General features: G+C 29.0%; 4 protein-coding genes across 17 annotated transcripts in view; 2 read left to right on the top strand and 2 right to left on the bottom strand.

The window, feature by feature from the left end:
* Tweek (transmembrane protein KIAA1109 homolog tweek) overlaps window positions 1–1630 on the bottom strand; it is a 30316-nt gene extending 28686 nt beyond the window's left edge. For all 11 annotated transcript variants that reach the window (XM_072901658.1, XM_072901663.1, XM_072901661.1 and 8 more), the window contains exons 1-4: window positions 1449–1630; window positions 627–901; window positions 409–552; window positions 1–323 (exon numbers count right to left, since the gene is read on the bottom strand). In XM_072901658.1, coding sequence (XP_072757759.1) covers window positions 1–323; window positions 409–552; window positions 627–879 — 720 coding nt within the window. In that variant the 5' untranslated portion in view covers window positions 880–901; window positions 1449–1630. The remainder of the gene's footprint in view (window positions 324–408; window positions 553–626; window positions 902–1448) is intronic.
* Window positions 1631–4751: 3121 nt separating this feature from the next.
* On the top strand, window positions 4752–6716 carry 140up (complex I assembly factor TIMMDC1, mitochondrial). 3 transcript variants are annotated; one of them, XM_072902831.1, is made up of 5 exons: window positions 4752–5088; window positions 5392–5604; window positions 5684–5938; window positions 6026–6274; window positions 6557–6716. In XM_072902831.1, exons 2-5 carry the CDS (start codon window positions 5435–5437, stop codon window positions 6681–6683), a joined length of 801 nt encoding a protein of 266 aa, XP_072758932.1. In that variant the 5' UTR covers window positions 4752–5088; window positions 5392–5434; the 3' UTR covers window positions 6684–6716. The 3 variants fall into 3 exon arrangements, with proteins under 3 accessions (XP_072758932.1, XP_072758931.1, XP_072758930.1); XM_072902830.1 differs by lacking the exon at window positions 4752–5088 and adding an exon at window positions 5125–5287; XM_072902829.1 differs by lacking the exon at window positions 4752–5088 and adding an exon at window positions 5125–5294.
* Window positions 6664–13738, bottom strand: Twf (twinfilin actin binding protein). Of its 2 annotated transcripts, none has more exons than XM_072902828.1 (5): window positions 13553–13737; window positions 13346–13423; window positions 12512–13171; window positions 12304–12422; window positions 6664–7333 (listed from the first exon to the last, which is right to left on the bottom strand). In XM_072902828.1, exons 1-5 carry the CDS (start codon window positions 13575–13577, stop codon window positions 7172–7174), a joined length of 1044 nt encoding a protein of 347 aa, XP_072758929.1. In that variant the 5' UTR covers window positions 13578–13737; the 3' UTR covers window positions 6664–7171. The 2 variants fall into 2 exon arrangements, with proteins under 2 accessions (XP_072758929.1, XP_072758928.1); XM_072902827.1 differs by lacking the exon at window positions 6664–7333 and adding an exon at window positions 9067–10282 and having other exon boundaries at window positions 13553–13738.
* Window positions 13739–15561: 1823 nt separating this feature from the next.
* On the top strand, window positions 15562–17836 carry Arl8 (ADP-ribosylation factor-like protein 8). The gene is made up of 3 exons (XM_072902832.1): window positions 15562–15861; window positions 16677–16993; window positions 17067–17836. Exons 1-3 carry the CDS (start codon window positions 15739–15741, stop codon window positions 17185–17187), a joined length of 561 nt encoding a protein of 186 aa, XP_072758933.1. The 5' UTR covers window positions 15562–15738; the 3' UTR covers window positions 17188–17836.
* Window positions 17837–18805: the final 969 nt, after the last annotated feature.

Raw genomic sequence — 18805 nt, 5'->3', positions numbered from 1 at the left:
TGTGCAAATATCTAATTTAATAACTGGTATCAGATCTCTCCAAGTACGCGCGATTACATGAGCTTCCTTCTTTCTAATGTTATCCACGTGACGAGATACATCCATTGCATTAATTTGCGAATGACGAGCTTCATTAGCTGCATTATTTATAGACTCCCCGTCCCGATCATCCATGTTTATATTGTGAGCTTCTTCATCGGGGAACATTTGCGGCGTAAGACCAAAAGATTTTTCCAATTGTGTGTAAAGTTGACAGCGATTGTAGACATGTAATTCAAACCCATTCAACATAACTGACAACCGTGTATCTGAGTGTGAAAGATCTGTAAATATATAGAAAATTTTAATTATATATTTTACTTTTCTATCGTTAGATTATATTAGATACGTTGAAGAGAGAATGTTTACCTTCTGATACATCTTTGGGGACGTAACTTCTCCACCACCTAAATATAAGCCAACCATCCTGGATTCTAAAGCTATAGTCCATTGTAATGTAAACTATATCCCTAAACATTATTTTTCCACTTAAAGCACTTAGTGTAAAGGAACCTGCAAAGCAAAAAGAAAATAAAATAAAAGTACTTTGAAACAAATAAGTCAACATCCATTATATATGTCCTTACCAACTTTGACATATCCATCTCTAATAACAAATCGATTTAATAATTTTGTTAATATGTAACCAGCCACTCTGCTATTGTAATAAGCAATATAAACTATCCAGGATATAGCGGATACCAATGAACATAGCAACCATATAAAGTTGCTGTCCATTTTAAGATCATCCAGGATGACATGATCAGAATAATTCCAAAAGGCTGGTTCAAATCCGAAAAAAGATGAACTTGTAACATTGTATGCTTCATTTTCTTCCATGATGGTATTATTTTCCTTCCGGCTGTTGAATTACAAGTTGTTATTAGCATCTTATATTTTCATTGAAATAATAGAAAAAAATCTATTTAATATACTTTATATATATATATATTTATTTAATTTTCTACACAAATTCTGGAGTAAATATCTAATATTAAAAATTATGATTACTTTGTTATTATTTAAATTCATGTTACCTAAATTAGGAATACTTATATATTCATAAATGTAAAAAAAATTTGATATCTTTTAACATATTAACTAATAAAATAATAATTAATAATTAATAATTAAAAATTAACGCAATTATTAATTTAATATAATTTAATATATCAATTTTTAAGTATCCGACACATTGTGAAAACCTGAATGTGTATATATATGTCTAATAAATAAATTTGATAAACTGTGAACAGCATTGATCTATTTATTTATACGCACAACAAAAATATATAAATCTGAAATTTTTTACTTTAAAAATAATTTACCACAATAGAAATGATTCTCTACTCTGCGCAAGATAATGGTTATCTATTTAATGGAAACAACATTTCAATTCGATGATTTACCTTTATTAATCACTCGGGTGAGAAGTGTATTGAAATTTGGACGTACGAAACCTTCCTTTCATGTTTTTATGTTTATCATCACGATAAACCTGGAATGGGACATCATCAGAAAACTGTCATTACAATGAATAATAACTACACGGATAGTAACTAGTAACTAGTGACACGCATAAAGCGCATCGCATAACCACTGACATTGAATTCCATAAATATGTAAAAACTGTAGACCTGTAGACACACAACCGAAATTCTAAACGACGACGAGATTCAGCGCCCTCTGTTTTAAATGTCTAAAAGTAAAAAAATACTTAACTAAGAAATGTCGGTATTATCAAATTACACAATGCTACTGACGAGATATTGGCAAAGATTAGAATTTGACTAATCAGAACAAAGGGAACTAAAATTACTTTGTCTTAATTGGTCAAATTTCAATCTCCCCAAAAACCATAGAGATATTAGATATAGAGCACGGGAGGGGGCCGAGAACTACAGACTTCTATATATAACTAGACCGCTAATCACAGACTTCTATACTATAACTAGACTGCTAACTTCCTTATATATTAGACCTAAAAAGTGACCCCGAAAAATATGTACAACATTAGTAGGATAGAGAAAAGGAGGGGATAGATATATAATATGGCTACTATAGAAAACTCGTGTGTGAGTGACATTGCTTTAAATTCAACCAATCAGCGTGACTGTCATTCTACTAATGATGACGCATGCGCATAAGTTTATACATATTTTTCGGTGTTATATATGTACACTCGGCGTCAAGTATGCCTTAAAACACGAATTTATGTACATGTCAACACAATTATATATTTTACAATTTTACATACGCATGTGTGTCTGATATGTGCATAAATTCGTGTTTAAGGCATACCTGACGCCGAGTGTACTTTGCCGGAGTTAGCAGTCTAGTTGTATATAGAAGTCTATGCCGCTAACTCTGGCAAAATCAAAAGGTCCGTAAAGTTAGCCAAACCACTTTGATTTTTTTATAATTAAAATTAACTAATCGTTTAGAAATCGTGTGGAAATGATCGGAAGTCTAATTAAAACGTTTGGAGGTTTATCGTTTTTTTTTAATTAAATAATTAAAATTTTGATGTAAAGTTTGCCGAACATTTTTATTTTTCGTCCAATCGAGTTAAACAAGAGTTTATTCGATGCAGAATCGTTAGGTGGTCACGAATAAATTCTTTACAACGTTTGGAGGTCCATAGTTTATCCGAAAAATGAAAAAAATCATGTGCGGTAAAATTCCTAATTCTTTTAAGGCTGATTCACACTTTAGCAGAAAAATAGAAAGCAGACAGCAAAAGCCAATCAAAACTCGCGTTGGCAATTAGGTGTTGAGTAAAGAATTTCTAATGTTTTTATATGATAATATGATTGCGATCCAGGAGACACGTTAGATGTCTCAAAACATTTGATTAATCAATCAAATGTTTTGAGACATCTGACGTGTCTCCTGGATCGCAATCATATTATCATATAAAAACATTAGAAATTCTTTAAGGTACGTGTTCATGGTGTCGCGCGTCGCTCATATTCAGCGACAAAAGACATCACATGACCAAAAATAAAAATACCAATTCGTCAATTTTGATCACGTGATCTGTTTTGACGTCAAAAATGAGCGACGAGCGACACCATAAACATGTACCTTTACTTAACAGCCAATTGCCAACGCAAGTTTTGATTGGCTTTTGCTATCTGCTTTCTGTTTTTCTGCCAAAGTGTGAATCAGCCTTAAAAGAATTTGGAATTTTACCGCACATGATTTTTTTCATTTTTCGGATAAACTATGGACCTCCAAACGTTGTAAAGAATTTATTTGTGACCACCTAACGATTCTGCATCGAATAAACTTTTGTTTAACTCGATTGGACGAGAAATAAAAATGTTCGGCAAACTTTACATCGAAATTTTAATTATTTAATTAAAAAAAAACAATGAACCTCCAAACGTTTTAATTAGACTTCCGATCATCTCCACACGATTTTCAAACGATTAGTTAATTTTAATTATAAAAAAATCAAAGTGGTTAGGCTAACTTTACGGAGCTAAAATCAAAGAGTAAAAAGAAACAGGAGAGAGCATACGGCTCGAGCTAAACGGACGGAAATGCCTATATATACCAGCATAAAAGTGGACACTCAAAATGGCTGCTGATGGGCGCCAAAATTGAATGGTTTTTCGGAGATGCTGGAAGAACAAAGTTTTAAATATAAATATGGAATATACATACTTTATATTTTTAATAAAATCAACTCAATAAGATTAAATTGAAATATATAATTTTAATATGCAACAAATAAAATAATATATATTAATAATATTGAAATTTTAACACATTGTTTACTGTTCTTTAAATAGTATATCTAAATAAAACATAACCTTCAAAACATTAAATTCTTGTTATTATATTAATAGCAATTATTAACCGATGAAATGTTATCCCATAATTTCGCGCTGTTGTTGTTATGCCACAAGCCTGACAATGCATTATAATTTTATTTCATTTTTTTTAGAATTAATAATTGTGCAAAATAATACGCACATGTGTCTCTCTGACAACAGCAGCAGACGATGCTAATAAGGCTGAAATCACATGGTACGGAATAGAAGTACGGAATAGAGAATGCGTCATAGAAACAGCCAATCACAGTTTTGCCGCAGTGTCTACTTGAGCTCTGATTGGTTGTTTCTATGACGCATTTGCTATTCCTTACTTCTATTCCGCACCATGTGATTTCACCCTAAGCGTCAAAAAAGTGGACACTCAAGATGGCGGCTTCCGTCAGCGATTTGGCTATATATGTAATACTACTATATTGTTAACACTCATAAGAGGAAAAGAGAAAAAAGATACGCTAAAAAGAGACAAGTATAGCCAAATCCATATATGTAATACTACTATATTGCTAACGGAAGTCGAAAAACTGTAGCCAACATTACGGTGCGGACAACACTTCGTGTCTCGCTCTAGCAAGGAATATTGTGCGATGTGCGCATGTGCTAATATATATATATATATATATATGTGCCTATTCATATCTCTCGAACAAGCCGCGTATAATAAGCCACGCCTCTATAAACGTCACGCATGCGCAGCACAGCAGAAATTCCTGCTATACTTGTCTCTTTTTAGCGTATCTTTTTTCTCTTTTTCTCTTATAAGTGTTAACAATATAGTAGTATTACATATATGGCCAAATCGCTGACGGAAGCCGCCATCTTGAGTGTCCATTTTTTTGACGCTTATTAGCATCGTCTGCTGCTGTTGTCAGAGAGATACATGTGCGTATTATTTTGCACAATTATTAATTCTAAAAAAAAATAGTGAAATAAAATTATGATGCATTACCAGGCCTGTGGCATAACAACAACAGCGCGAAATTATGGGATAACATTTCATTGGTTAATAATTGTTATTAATATAATAACAAGAATTTAATGTTTTGAAGGTTATGTTTTATTTAGATATACTAGAGATATACTAGAGATATACTTAGAGATCCAACGAAGATTTAAGTGCAGCAACCAATCACAATAAAGAATCACTAAGCGCTTGCTGATTTGCTATTTCTGCTGAACGCAGCCAATGACACTTTGAACGCACGAGGTTAGTTCTCGAATGCAACCCTGTTGACTGATATCAGACGAAAGACGAAATGTTCACGAATATAACACAAGAAGTATCTACTTCATGATATTACAGTATATGTATTTATAAAAGTTTACATCTGTATATAAATATTTTTCAATCTCGTTTTAAGTCATAGTCTATATCTCTTATTTGGATGATGATTTCATAGATGAAGGTTATTGGTAAAACAATTATATAAAAATCTTAAATTTATTCCATTGCGATTCTTATAATTTTTTAATGTATATATAAATGTTTATACTTTTAATTTTGTTGCAGATTTATTAACATTTACATGTACACATGTAATTAAATTCTTAAAATGTACCAGAAAATGATGCGCTTAAGTCTATTAGCTAGAGGTCCAATACTAATGGGCATCTTTCCATTTGATAAAAATATTAACAATTTTGATAAACCTGTCAGTGGTATGTTAGAACCACTGGAAGACAAATTGGGTTGGGACAGAGTAAAAGATATATTTCGTCTAAAGTATATTTATTTTATATCAACAAATTGTTTATTTGTAGATATTAAATTGATAGTACAATTAATTGTTATAATTTTACAGTCAAGATGGTTTGTTCACAAAGGAATTGTCATCTATCATAAATGTAACGTTATCAGGTAGCGTAGTTGGCATAGTGTTAGGTGGTATGAGTGCAACTAAAAATACTGTAGATAATTTTATCTCAAATAATGAAGCGACAAAGTTTATAAGTCACTTTGATGCAAAGTGGCATCTTCAACAGGCAGTTTCCGTAAATTTCATAAGGAAAGGTGTAAGAATGGGAGCAAAGCTTGGACTTTTTTGTTGTATATTTAGGTAAGAGTACAATTTCTACCTGACCTAAAAAAAAAAAAAAATTATATAAGAGAATTCACCATGAGTTGAAGACATATTCTTTTACAGCACTATAACAACATGCACAACGGCATATCGAGGAAAATTAGCAATAGAAAATTACATGTTTGGTGGTTCTGTAACAGGATTATTATTTAAAATGAATTTAGGGCTTCGAGGAGGACTTGTTGGCTGTGGGCTTGGTGGTATATTAGGTGGATTATGTGGTGGTGCGTCACTTCTTATTCTTAAATTAGCAGGAGTAACAATAGATGAAGTGCTAGAAGCACAACAACAATGGATAAATTCAAGAGATGAGTAAGTACAAAAATATTCATTTTATAACTTAATTTTTTTTTAAGAAATAATATATATATAAGTATATTATATATAATATATATAATAATATTATATTATATATATATATATATATATATATATATATATATATATATACAATAATATAATTATATTAGTATATTATTATAATGTAATTCAATATTTTGTTACACATTATATATAGAAATTATAAGTATTGTTTATATTATCATCTATTTTATCTCTCATTACTGATATATTTTATATATTTAATAATTATAGGTCTGTGAATAAAAAGATAAAGGAAAGTATGAGTACTGAATTACCAGAAATAAAGCAGTTATACGAAAAAAATCGACAAGTACGCTTAATTCAACAAAAAGAAAATATTGAAGATTTTAAAGTATAAATTTATTATTTAAATAAACCTTGTACATAGATATATACGTGTCTTTATTATTTGTCTATAAGCTTGTACATATATGTATCTTTATTATTCGCTACGTCGGTAATCAAAGTTTTGCAAGATGGCAAAATTATTCAAAATCATGTTTTAGCAAACATGTAAAAAATAATTTTATCATACACAATAAGTTTGATAAATCTTTTATATCATATAAGAATTTAAATAGAAATTAAATAGTAGAATAAATAATTATATATTTTTTAAGTATATTTACAGAATAGGCCAAAATATAAATTTAAAGAAATTAAATTTAAAAAAGTTAAATTGTTTTAACTAATTAACAAATTATTAATATTCTTCATTGAAAAACGAATGTAAACAAATTTTATGCATACATATTTCAATAATGGATGCGCAAGAAAGTACATTTGAAAATACTATTCTGCTTTTATTTTGATATAAATTTCATAATTTAATTACTTTAATTTTATTTAATCAGAAGATGCTATTTCCTGAACCTTGGTTATACGTTTAGCACCTCTGTTTGGTGGCCCCTTGGGTTTAGCGAATTTTGGCTGATGTAAACTGATTTTTGGGTGCAATTCCTCTTGAAAAAATTCCTCGGTAAGTTCCTTTCCGTCAGTTATTTCAAGCTATACAATCAACACATTTTAATAATGAAAACCGTAACTTTATATAGAATGTATATAATAAAAGATTATATATATGTCATATGTAACAGGCCTATTCTGTAAGCTCTATAACAGACATGCTTTTAAATCTTAAGTAATCACCATTTAAGGTATCGTGAAAAGAGTTTTTAGTTACATAATTGCAACATACGTACCTATAAATGGTCCTTAGCAATTACATACATTGTATGTGTACCTGGTATAAATATATATATATGTGTATGTATATATATATATATAGTTGTGTGTGTGTGCGTGTGTATAATACTGAATGTAATATAAAGAGAAACACCAAATTGTGAGTTTAAATTGCATAATGCTTTATTATTTCCAGTATATTTGATATTGACAAGATATACAATTTTCTTGACTTTAACAAATCTATATAATCATAACTGAGAAGATAAATCAGAGCTAAGATAAAATTAAAGAATTACAGAATAGGCCTGGTATGATATTTAATTAAAATATACTAGACAACAGTGTGCATGATCTTGTAATACAGAACACTGTTTATAACTAAGTCTTAGTATATATGGTATAAGAATTAATTATATCTATAGCGAATGTGTGAGCCAAATATTCTTTTATTTCCTCTTCCGTGGCTTTAAACTATTATAAATGTTACAATTTTTATTTATTAAAGGTAAAAAATTTCTCTAAAATCATATATATAAAGAAAAAGAAATACATTATATTTGTCTATCTATACAATATAAGAAACATGTAATTCTGCACAAAAGAGAAAAAAATTACAAGAATTTAACTCACACACAAATTATCTTCACAGCACAAGTAGACCTAACTATTTTTATTTTTTTATTTTTTTTCTATATTTTAGACTAAAATATTTAAAGTTTATAAAAAGCTACAGGTATTAAAAAAATACAGATCACAAAAAATAGAATGCCTCTTGTATACTTTGTTGCTGGTTATCAAATTTTAGTCCTATCTGCTGTAAATTACATACACCTTTATATGTTTAAAAAAATACTTTAGAGACATAGACATTTAAAAATAATAAATACTTTAAAAATATAAAGATTTTTTGACATTTTTTTTTACATAAATGAAAGGATTTAATAAAAATCTTGCAAGATCTTACAGTTAAATGTAAATATTTAACATACGTTAACAGCTGATAGGACTCGTCTCAAATCAGTCTTATTTCATACGCATATTTGTGTCTAAAAATCTAATATCTTATAGCATTTATTATAGAACATGATATAAAATTTTATATGTAAAATAACTAGTATTATCACTATTTCATAGCTAAAATTATAATGTGCAAAAAAAATATATATATATATTTACGTTAATGTGACGCTCGCGTATTTATCACTGTCCACTACATTATTATCATAATTGAAAATACGTATGTAGAGAAGTTAGGTGAATGGCTTTAGCTCTACCTCTTTCTCTTCTTTTTTATTTCTATTTAGAACAAATACGGAATTTTTCCCAACTCTCTACCCATCACATATTATACGCAAATTACTACAGATCAATATTAAAAATATTGCATTACTAAATCCTACATCATTATTTGAATGAGTTTAAAAGCTAAGCCTTCAAATTCCACTTATAAAAAATACTTAAAATGATATCACTTTTAATAAGACTAGGAACTAATTCGGGACTCACAATATAACGTAGTTTCATACATATACACATATATATTTTTTGGAATGTATATATGTTTGTTTATGCAATATATCTGAGTGAATATATATGATTATTTCGTAATCAATTAAATATACGAAAAAATTGTTCAGTTTGGAAAGTGACATTATATATGGTATCAATTTTTTTTGTACGTAGATGGAAGTGTGTTGAGGAGATTTCAAAGTTAATTTTATTTTTTTTATGGCAATGCTATATTTTTTATCTTTAATGTAATAGAAGTTGTTGAGAACTCAGACAGCACACAATATTTATAATAAATATTTATAAATATTTTTACCATTTCTTTGAAATATATATATAAAATATAGGAATCACACGTGTGTATAAAGTATATATAAAATAGGAAATAGAGGAACTATATATGAGTAGAATGTAAATTGTTAAATTCTCTATATATACATATTAATTAAATTACATTCGCATTTCATTTACTCGTCGTATCACATATAGTGCTTATATGTCAAATATAAAATCCGAAAAATGAGGCTTAGCTTTTAATGTCAAACAAAATGATTTTACTCCATCTCAGCACTGTTTCTCATATAAATGAATAATTTCATATATAGTATATCTTTAAAACAACTCGTATATAAGATATTGTAATAGGCATCTCACATATTAAATTATTATATAAATATAATGATGTTTCGCAACCAAGAGCCTTTCACATGTCTGACTTTTTTGCTTTTATAATTTAGAAAAATACACTATTTAGTCCATTCTATTTCATTAAATAGATTTACATATTTACTTTGACACATAAATTAATTCTAAATGTTGATTAACAACACTGAGATTAATATCCTTTTATATAATGCGCGCTTTCTACTGCCTCTAAATTAGTTTGCAACATATATTGTAATTGTAATTTGCTCTAATATTGGAAACACTGGAAACCCATTATTTTATTTTAAATGATTCGTTAATGTCACAATATTATCTATATACTACAATTTTGGAATTTATGAAGGAAGATATTTGTTGTGCAAAACATCACAAACACTTCAATTAGCAGAAGCAATAATAATGGTAGAGACAAATGCTTTTAGGCCAGTTTTAGCTTAAAACACAAGATCGTTTCTGTTTTGATTTTTTCTCTGGTATGAACTGAGTAGGAGCACAAGGTGTTGATGGAGTTGCAGGAGTTATTGCAGCTGTGTCTTTTATGCTTGGAGGATCTTCTAACATATCTGTTAACTCTTCCCCACTATTTACTTCCAACTGGTATTGCATTTATATAATACAAAGATGGCAGTTATATATATATATATATATATATACACATATGTATACATGTGAAAAATACTTCAAATATTATATTAAAAAAATAATAAATAATAGTGTGCAATATTGTTGCATGATGCTTTAGAAAAGCAAGTATTATATAGGCCAAGTATGTATATTATAATAATTATTGAAGATTATTATAAGCATAGCATAGCACAAGATTTTCATTTAAAGCATATTTAATTTTAAGAGGACAGATACCTATATATATTAGCTCTCAGGGTTGAGTGGTAACACGTTACTTGTAATAGAAAAAGTAGCTTTGTTACGTTTTTCAGAAACGAGAGTAATTTTTTAATAATTATTTTTACAAGGTTTTTAACAATTACTTTTTCGAGAATTTATTCGGTATAATTTTCATGCAAAGAAATATGTAAGTGTATTAACCAAGAGATATTGAAATATAACATTATATAAAAACTAGTGAAAATTCTTTTTAGCATTTCATTTCTCTCTACTTTTGTAAAAAAAAGATTTAATTAAACAGATAATTCGATGATTGGTTAAGATTAAACATGTAAAGAAAGCGATTTTTTACTGTATATTCAATATTTTGTTAAGATTGCATATATAAATAGATAGATATATATTTAGAATATATTTTAAATACATAATTAACTGGGCTTGCTGTTTACATATAAGAAAAAAATTATTAAAATTTGTTAAGACATTCTTTGAGTCCTAATAAAATTTCATGAAAATTCCTTGATTTTTTTAGATATAAAAAAAATTTCTATAAATTCTAGATTTTTCATGCTTTTCTAAGAAGTAAACACTCTGCCATATTTACAAATCTATTAAAGGAAAATTTTTTTCTTTTTATTTATTTAAAAATTTTTTAAAGTTTTTTTACAACTTTTTTAAAGTTTTTTTATTTAAAATTAATATTTTTTTTATATAAAATTATTATTATCAAAATTATTATATGAATAGCGATATCACTATCAAAATTTTATTATATTTTAATAATATTTAAAAATGTAAATTTTAAGTGCATTTAGCTTAATCTTGTATTAACATAAAAAAGTAACGCGAAAATTGTCACGGCTCGTTATTATTTGAGTACTGATAATAACGATAACGAGTTATTTTTAAAAATTGATAACAAGTAATGAGATAACAAGTTACTTTTACAAAGTAACTTTCCCAACCCTGTAAGCTCTAAATGTTTTATATTCAAATTAAGAAAGAGAATATTGTGTACATACGTACATATATATATATATATATATATGTACACATACATTTTCTCAATTTAAATACAAAAATATGACATACATATGTGTGTACATAGTGTGTGTACGTGTCTATGTATTATTCATATACAAATTTCAGGTGACAACAGTTCGAATTTAACATCAATAAAATCCTATAAGATTTTTATTTTTATTTTTAACTATTATTCTCGTAATAGATCAGTTATAAAACAAATTTAAAAATCAATCTCAATACATATTATATATAAAATTATAATTATAATTATTAATAATTAATCAATTTTAATTTTAAATATCTCAATTAAACATTTTCTATTTAAAAATTATAGTTTTTGGTGTAGGAATTTTCATCTCCAAATGATTTCAGGAGTTTGCCATTAAGTGTCACAAGAAATTTGGGATATTCTTTCTCTCCCTGTATGGGTATGTGTGTGTGCTCTTGAAATAATAAGCTTAAAAGTTTGATTAATATTACCAAAAAGTCACATATATATATTTTATGATCTAAGAATAGTTCCGTATCATAAAACACATACATATGACATTTGAGTGACTTTTTGTAACACATAATTAAAGTTTTAAGCTTTTTATTATTTCATAAAAGTATCTCCATTTAATTGCAAAATTATCTTCAAATTTAAATAAATAATATATAATAAAAAAAGATGTTTATGTAAAATATGAAAGAATATAAAAATAAATAAAAAAATAAATTGTCAAGGAATTAAATATACTGACCTTTTTTGTTATGGTTACTCCTAGAGATTGGATAAGATCAAGAAGAGGTCCTTTGCATGATGAATATAACATTCTTTCTTTAATACTGCAACTATATCCCGGCATGCTATATATAAAAACTAAAAGAAAAAAATGTAAAAATTATCTTTACTATGTTGAAGCATATATATATATAAAACTACTATATTTATCATTTATCATTACCTACCTATGCTTTCTGTGTAATCTCCTTCATGAGTATGTTTAAAATTATAAAGATGATATCTAGCAGCGTCGGATGGAATTTTAGTAGGTAATTTGTCTAATGAAATATCACAAGCTGTTACTAAATGTATCTTCTCTTCATCCAATTCAATTTTTAATTGGACATATTCGTGAATTCCCTTAGCCAGTTCTATGATAGCCTGCTTGGCATCATCCGTTACCGGAAACGCTACGCCACTTAATGTTTGATGTCTTGTTTCCACGCTGTAGTCTGTAGTCGCAGTAGTCTTTTTTAATTCAGCCAATTCTTCCTCCGCCATTGTCAATGGTACAGGCACCGTATCGTTTCTCTTATGCTTGTGATAACCATCTAGTGTGATATCTTCCGGAACGGTGCCGTGAAGTTCTTCCTTTATCGAAGATGTACCGAATTCTTGCTTCAACGTAGCTTTAGTAGAGGCATAAAGCATTTTTTGTCTCACAGGTGCGGTATCAGGTGACCAGGATATCAATAACCAATCGTAACCAGAATCTGGTGATTTAGTATCCAATCTATAAAGAATATAAGCTGGCTGGTTCTCCACAATTAATGGTTTGACCATTTTATCGTAATCATCTTGCCACTTGTTTATTGGCTTAGAACTAGACATCGGAGTCAATTGTTCTGAGAAAGAAAATAAAATAAGTATAAAAAAAAAAATTATATACCTATATATATTATTATAATTATATACATATTATCTGTGCCTTTTAATTTCTCCAAATCTCTTGAAGTATGAAATCTTAAACTATAGTGGTATATTTAAATACAAATTCCATACTTCAACAAAAAACTTACCATTTTCTATCGAAATCTTCAGTACTCGTATTTTTCCGTCACGACATTTCGCAAACAATTTTTTCAACGCATCATTGGCTGAAAAAACAAATCAATCTTATTACAACATTGTTAACGATGACATTTAAGATTCTTCGTATAAACGTAATTTATTGCAATCAATCTTTGCCATAGAGATGCATCCATGTATTGCAAGCATATAATTACCTTTAATTCCTGTCTGATGTGACATTTTGGGGAGAGCAGCTGTTATTGCTATGTTGAAATATGTCGATTACTTTCGAAAATTATTTTTTTTTTTTTTTATTTGCCAAAAATTTCTCTTACGAGACGTAAATGTCAGACGTATACTAAATCACTAAATTCCATCTTAATATATTTACTCATAGAACTTTTAATATCTAGAGATACCCTCTGTTTTAGGTCCTATAAAGTCACTAGATTACAAAGTACAGTCAGACCTCTTATTCTACGGGAGGCTTCCGATAGCACACAACCACACATATTGACTGATGTCTAGGGTAACCAGCACGGTTAGCCAATCAGAAGGTTTAATTGTTCATTGGCCAATTAGCATTGTGCGCTATCGGATCCCGTCCTATCCTACGATCTCTGATCCTACGACAAAAATTTGAGAGTGGGGGTATAATTCCCCTTTCGCGGTCGTAGTATAAGAGGATTTTTTGTCGTAGGATAAGAGGTTTCGTAGCTAAGACTCTATTCGTAGCATAAGAGGGTCGTAGGATAAAGGTGCCTTTTCATGATGACGCTCGACGCTCATTTTGGCGTCAAAACAGATCACGTGATCAAAATTGACGAATTGGTATTTTTATTTTTGGTCACGTGATATCTTTTGACGCTGAAAATAAGCGTCGAGCGTCAGCATGAAAAGACACCTTAAGGGTAGTCGAGCGAGCTAGGAAGAAACTGCGGTGAATTTAGAAAGAGAGGGCTTAAGGGAAATCTTGGTCACACTGATGAAATAAAGAGATTATTTGTACTCGTTCCACACTGTATTTCGAGCTCCATAAAGTTAGTTGAATCACTTTGATTTTTTTATAATTAAAATTAACTAATTGTTTGGTAATCGTTTGGTGATGATTGGTAGTCCAATTAAAACGTTTGGTGGTTTATCGGTTTTTTTTAATTAAATAATTAAAATTTCGATGTACAGTTAGCTGAACACATTTTTCGTTCAATCGAGTTGAAAAAGAGCTTATTCGATGCAGAATCGTTAGGTGGTCACGAATAAATTCTTTACAACGTTTGGTGGTCCATAGTTTATCCAATAAATGAAAAAAATCATTTGCGGTAAAATGACGACGATGACTGTAAAATTAGCCGGACCAATACTTTATTTATTAAGCAATTTTGTTCAAATTGGTCTTACATGATAGAAAATCGTTTAGTGGTGATTGGTAGTCCAATTAAAACGTTTGGTGGTTAATTATTAGATTATCACGATTCCAAATTCTTTTAAGACTGATTCACACTTTGGCAGAAAACCAGAAAGCAGACAAACAAAACTTACGTTGGTGGTAAGTTTATTAACACCAAATTTATTATCTAGTAAACTTACCACCAACGCGAGTTTTGATTGGCTTTTGCTTGTCTGCTTTTTGGTTTCCTGCCAAAGTGTGAATCAGTCTAAAAGAATTTGGAATCGTGATAATCTAATAATTAACCACCAAACGTTTTAATTGAACTACCAATCACCACCAAATTTTCTATCATGTATGACTAATTTGAACAAAATTGCTTAATAAATAAAGTATTGGTCCGGCTAATTTTACAGTCATCGTCGTCATTTTACCGCAAATGATTTTTTTCATTTATTGGATAAACTATGGACCACCAAACGTTGTAAAGAATTTATTCGTGACCACCTAACGATTCTGCATCGAATAAGCTCTTTTTCAACTCGATTGGACGAAAAATGTGTTCAGCTAACTGTACATCGAAATTTTAATTATTTAATTAAAAAAAACCGATAAACCACCAAACGTTTTAATTGGACTACCAATCATCACCAAACGATTACCAAACGATTAGTTAATTTTAATTATAAAAAAATCAAAGTGGTTCGACTAACTTTATGGAGCTGTGATTTAGGCGATTTTAAAAAGTGATTTTGGCGCTTTTTAATAATGAGTAGTTGGTAACACTGGTGTCGACAGAGAGTTACACTACTGTATATACTGTGCACTAACTTTCGTAGGACCATCGGTCTTCAATAGTGTCTTCATCGGTGACTAACGTCAAACGTAGTCTGCGAGAGGGACGGCGGAAATAGCGAGAGCTAAACGTCAAAAGGTCCGAGCGGTAGTATTTTGAAGGAAGTTTCCATTTTAACCTCTTCCAACGGAGCTGGATTTAATCGCACGGAATTCAACATGTTGGCCCTTATTAATCGGATCTTGGACTGGTTCAAGTCTCTCTTCTGGAAGGAAGAAATGGAACTCACTCTTGTCGGTCTGCAATACAGTGGCAAAACTACCTTCGTGAATGTCATAGCGGTACGTGAGTCATGGATTTCTTCTATTTATCTCCCACAAAGACAAGGATGTCAGGGTACTAGAATTCTCGTTTGCCGTTCATGTCAATCAAAATCAAACGAGTGAAAATCAAGAAAATTGTTAAGTCAACGTCTTTTATATATTAGGGGTTATATTCAATAACCCCTTTGGAATAACTCCATCGCTGTTAATGTAAATCGTCTTCGCATACGCCCTTCATGTGTCAAGCGACTTAATCCTCTGCTTGACAATAATAATTATTAAATTGTCACTGCTTATTTTTCATTTTTTCTTCTCGCATCTTTTTTCTTACATTTTACTTTTTTCCCCTTTTTTTTCTGTATTACTCTCTATTATTTTATCTTTTTTATAGTGATGATATGATAAAAATGTAAATAATTTTTATTGAAATTTGTTCTTATCAATAAATAAATTTCATATTGCTAATAATTAATTTTTTCTACAAGTTAATAAATAAAAAAATATTTAATTTGCATAATTTGAATATACTTAATAATATAATACTTATACTTAACACTCAATTAGAATTATGTTACAAGTATAACAATCATTATATATTATCAAAATTAATAATAGTTATATATGTGTGTGTGTGTGTGTGTGTATGTGTGTGTGTGTGTGTGTGTGTATGTGTGTGTGTGTGTGTGTGTGTGTGTGTGTGTGTGTGTGTGTGTGTGTGTGTGTGTGTGTGTGTGTGTGTGTGTGTGTGTGTGTGTGTGTGTGTGTGTGTGTGTGTTATTATTCTCTAAATTTGAACAACAAATGAAAATAATTTTTCTCTTTTCTATATTTAGTCGGGGCAATTTAGCGAAGATATGATACCGACTGTAGGCTTTAATATGCGTAAAATAACTAAAGGCAATGTCACTATAAAAGTGTGGGATATTGGTGGTCAACCAAGGTTTAGATCTATGTGGGAAAGATATTGCAGAGGAGTAAATGCTATAGTTTATATGGTGGATGCAGCAGATTCAGAAAAAATCGAGGCAAGCCGTAACGAATTGCACAATTTGTTGGATAAACCACAATTGTCTGGGATACCAGTATTGGTTTTGGGCAATAAAAGGGATCTACCTCATGCGTTGGATGAGAATGGACTCATAGAAAGAATGTGAGTTGTGCATTAACATACTCTGCGAGTACATTTATGGATATGTATATGTGATGTATGATATATGTTTTAGGAATTTATCTGCGATTCAAGATCGCGAGATTTGTTGCTACAGTATTTCGTGTAAAGAAAAAGACAATATTGATATTACGTTACAGTGGCTCATAGCGCATTCGAAAAGTGGAGTTCGTTAATACCCTTTTAAAAATATCCTATTTGTTAGTATCGCGACGAATCTTTGATACTGATAATAGTATTGGGATCAATTGTAAAATGAGCGTATTGGGCAAACTTTGTTCAAAACTGTGTCATTATTGTAGAAAATTACTTGAGCTTTAGCTGAGTATCTAAGTTGGATGGTGCAAATACCATGATAAAATTAATGAAAAAAAAAATACAAAAACAAAAAAAAATCGTGCTTGTATGCCAAGAATATGCTCGTGTGATTTATATAATAAGGCACTCACTTCCCACGAGCACATTAGTAATAAGGGACAATTTTTTATATTTTCGTTCATAGGTAAGTCCAAGAATATATTCCAATACTTAATAACAGTTAAAACTAATTAGTATCTCTGTATCTATTTTCTATGATTGCTGCTATTGTAAAGCTGAAATAACATACATTGCAGTTAATTATTGTGATATTATAGTCTAGATGTCGATACTCTGATTTCTCATATTCTCAAAAGATACCAAGCACTTTATGTATAAATTAGAGAAATGGTAGCTATTATATGAAATACTTGCGCAAAGAGATATCACTATTGATTATTATAAAACTCTAATACACCTCGAAAAACTTTAATAACAAATAAAAACAACGTATTGCAAACATTATAATTTGATTTCTTTCTACTTCGAGAAAAAGATAATCCTAAGTCCATATTCTCCTACATAACTTGCAAAATTGTGTGTAGCAGATTTTAAAAGAGAAATATTTGTCACATATATTTCAGCAGAGTGTCTACTCTAAAAAAACCTGAAATTCTCGGGATTTTTTTTCATATTTGGAAAAATCAGGAATTTTCTGAAATTTATTGAAATCGGAAAATTTTTTTTTTATATTTCCTTTGATAATTTTCCTTCATTGTAAACAACCGGCAGTCAAGTGAATTATTTGTTTAAAATATATTATAAATATATTTAAATATATAATAAAATATATTATAAATATACATAAATCTACTTTTGTTTATATATATATATATATTGTTCATATTCAGTGTATTAATAAAATATTGAATATACAAAACGTACTTTTTATTCTAATTTGTTAGTGCTAAAAATGAAACTGTTATGTACGTGCAAGTAAAAAATGTTTACATTTTTTACATTTTACAAATCTAATTTGAAATTTAAAAAACTTTATTCTTTTCCTTTGTACGAGTGAAAAATATTAAAAAACGTATGCAATAAAAAAATTTTATTTTAGAGAAAGTTGCAATAAAAGATCTTTAAATTATTTTCTTTATCTAAAATTTTGAATAAAAATACCTGAAAAATCAGGAAATTTGCTTATAAGATTTGAGTAGACGTCCTGTTTACTAAAACTATAGAGAATACTAGACATACTGTTTAATGAAATTATAAAGGATACTAAATAAATGATTTAATAATACTATTAAAAAAACGTAAAACATTGTATATAACTTCGCTATAAGATTATCTATATGTAAGTTGAGATTGCATTGAGAGATAAATTTTATTTACTTTGCCGAGACTGGATATTTTTATACGAGTCATTGTTTTTAAATAAATCAGGTCAATTGATTTTTTGTTTATAAAATTATGTACGAGAAAAACTTTATG

Source organism: Anoplolepis gracilipes, chromosome 11 (genome assembly GCF_047496725.1).
Source record: "Anoplolepis gracilipes chromosome 11, ASM4749672v1, whole genome shotgun sequence".
Taxonomy (NCBI): domain Eukaryota; kingdom Metazoa; phylum Arthropoda; class Insecta; order Hymenoptera; family Formicidae; genus Anoplolepis; species Anoplolepis gracilipes.
This window is presented reverse-complemented; position numbering and strand designations above follow the sequence as displayed.

Coding starts and splice junctions, on each gene's coding strand:
- 140up (XM_072902831.1), top strand. CDS start 5,435: ATGTACCAGAAAATGATGCGCTTAAGTCTATTAGCTAGAGGTCCAATA. Junction 5,605..5,683: donor AAAGATATATTTCGTCTAAA/GTATATTTATTT, acceptor ATAATTTTACAG/TCAAGATGGTTTGTTCACAA. Junction 5,939..6,025: donor CTTTTTTGTTGTATATTTAG/GTAAGAGTACAA, acceptor ATTCTTTTACAG/CACTATAACAACATGCACAA.
- Twf (XM_072902827.1), bottom strand. CDS start 13,577: ATGTCACATCAGACAGGAATTAAAG. Junction 13,424..13,552: donor ACATCAGACAGGAATTAAAG/GTAATTATATGC, acceptor TTGTTTTTTCAG/CCAATGATGCGTTGAAAAAA. Junction 10,283..12,303: donor GAGTAACCATAACAAAAAAG/GTCAGTATATTT, acceptor ATGCAATACCAG/TTGGAAGTAAATAGTGGGGA.
- Arl8 (XM_072902832.1), top strand. CDS start 15,739: ATGTTGGCCCTTATTAATCGGATCTTGGACTGGTTCAAGTCTCTCTTC. Junction 15,862..16,676: donor CCTTCGTGAATGTCATAGCG/GTACGTGAGTCA, acceptor TTCTATATTTAG/TCGGGGCAATTTAGCGAAGA. Junction 16,994..17,066: donor AATGGACTCATAGAAAGAAT/GTGAGTTGTGCA, acceptor TATATGTTTTAG/GAATTTATCTGCGATTCAAG.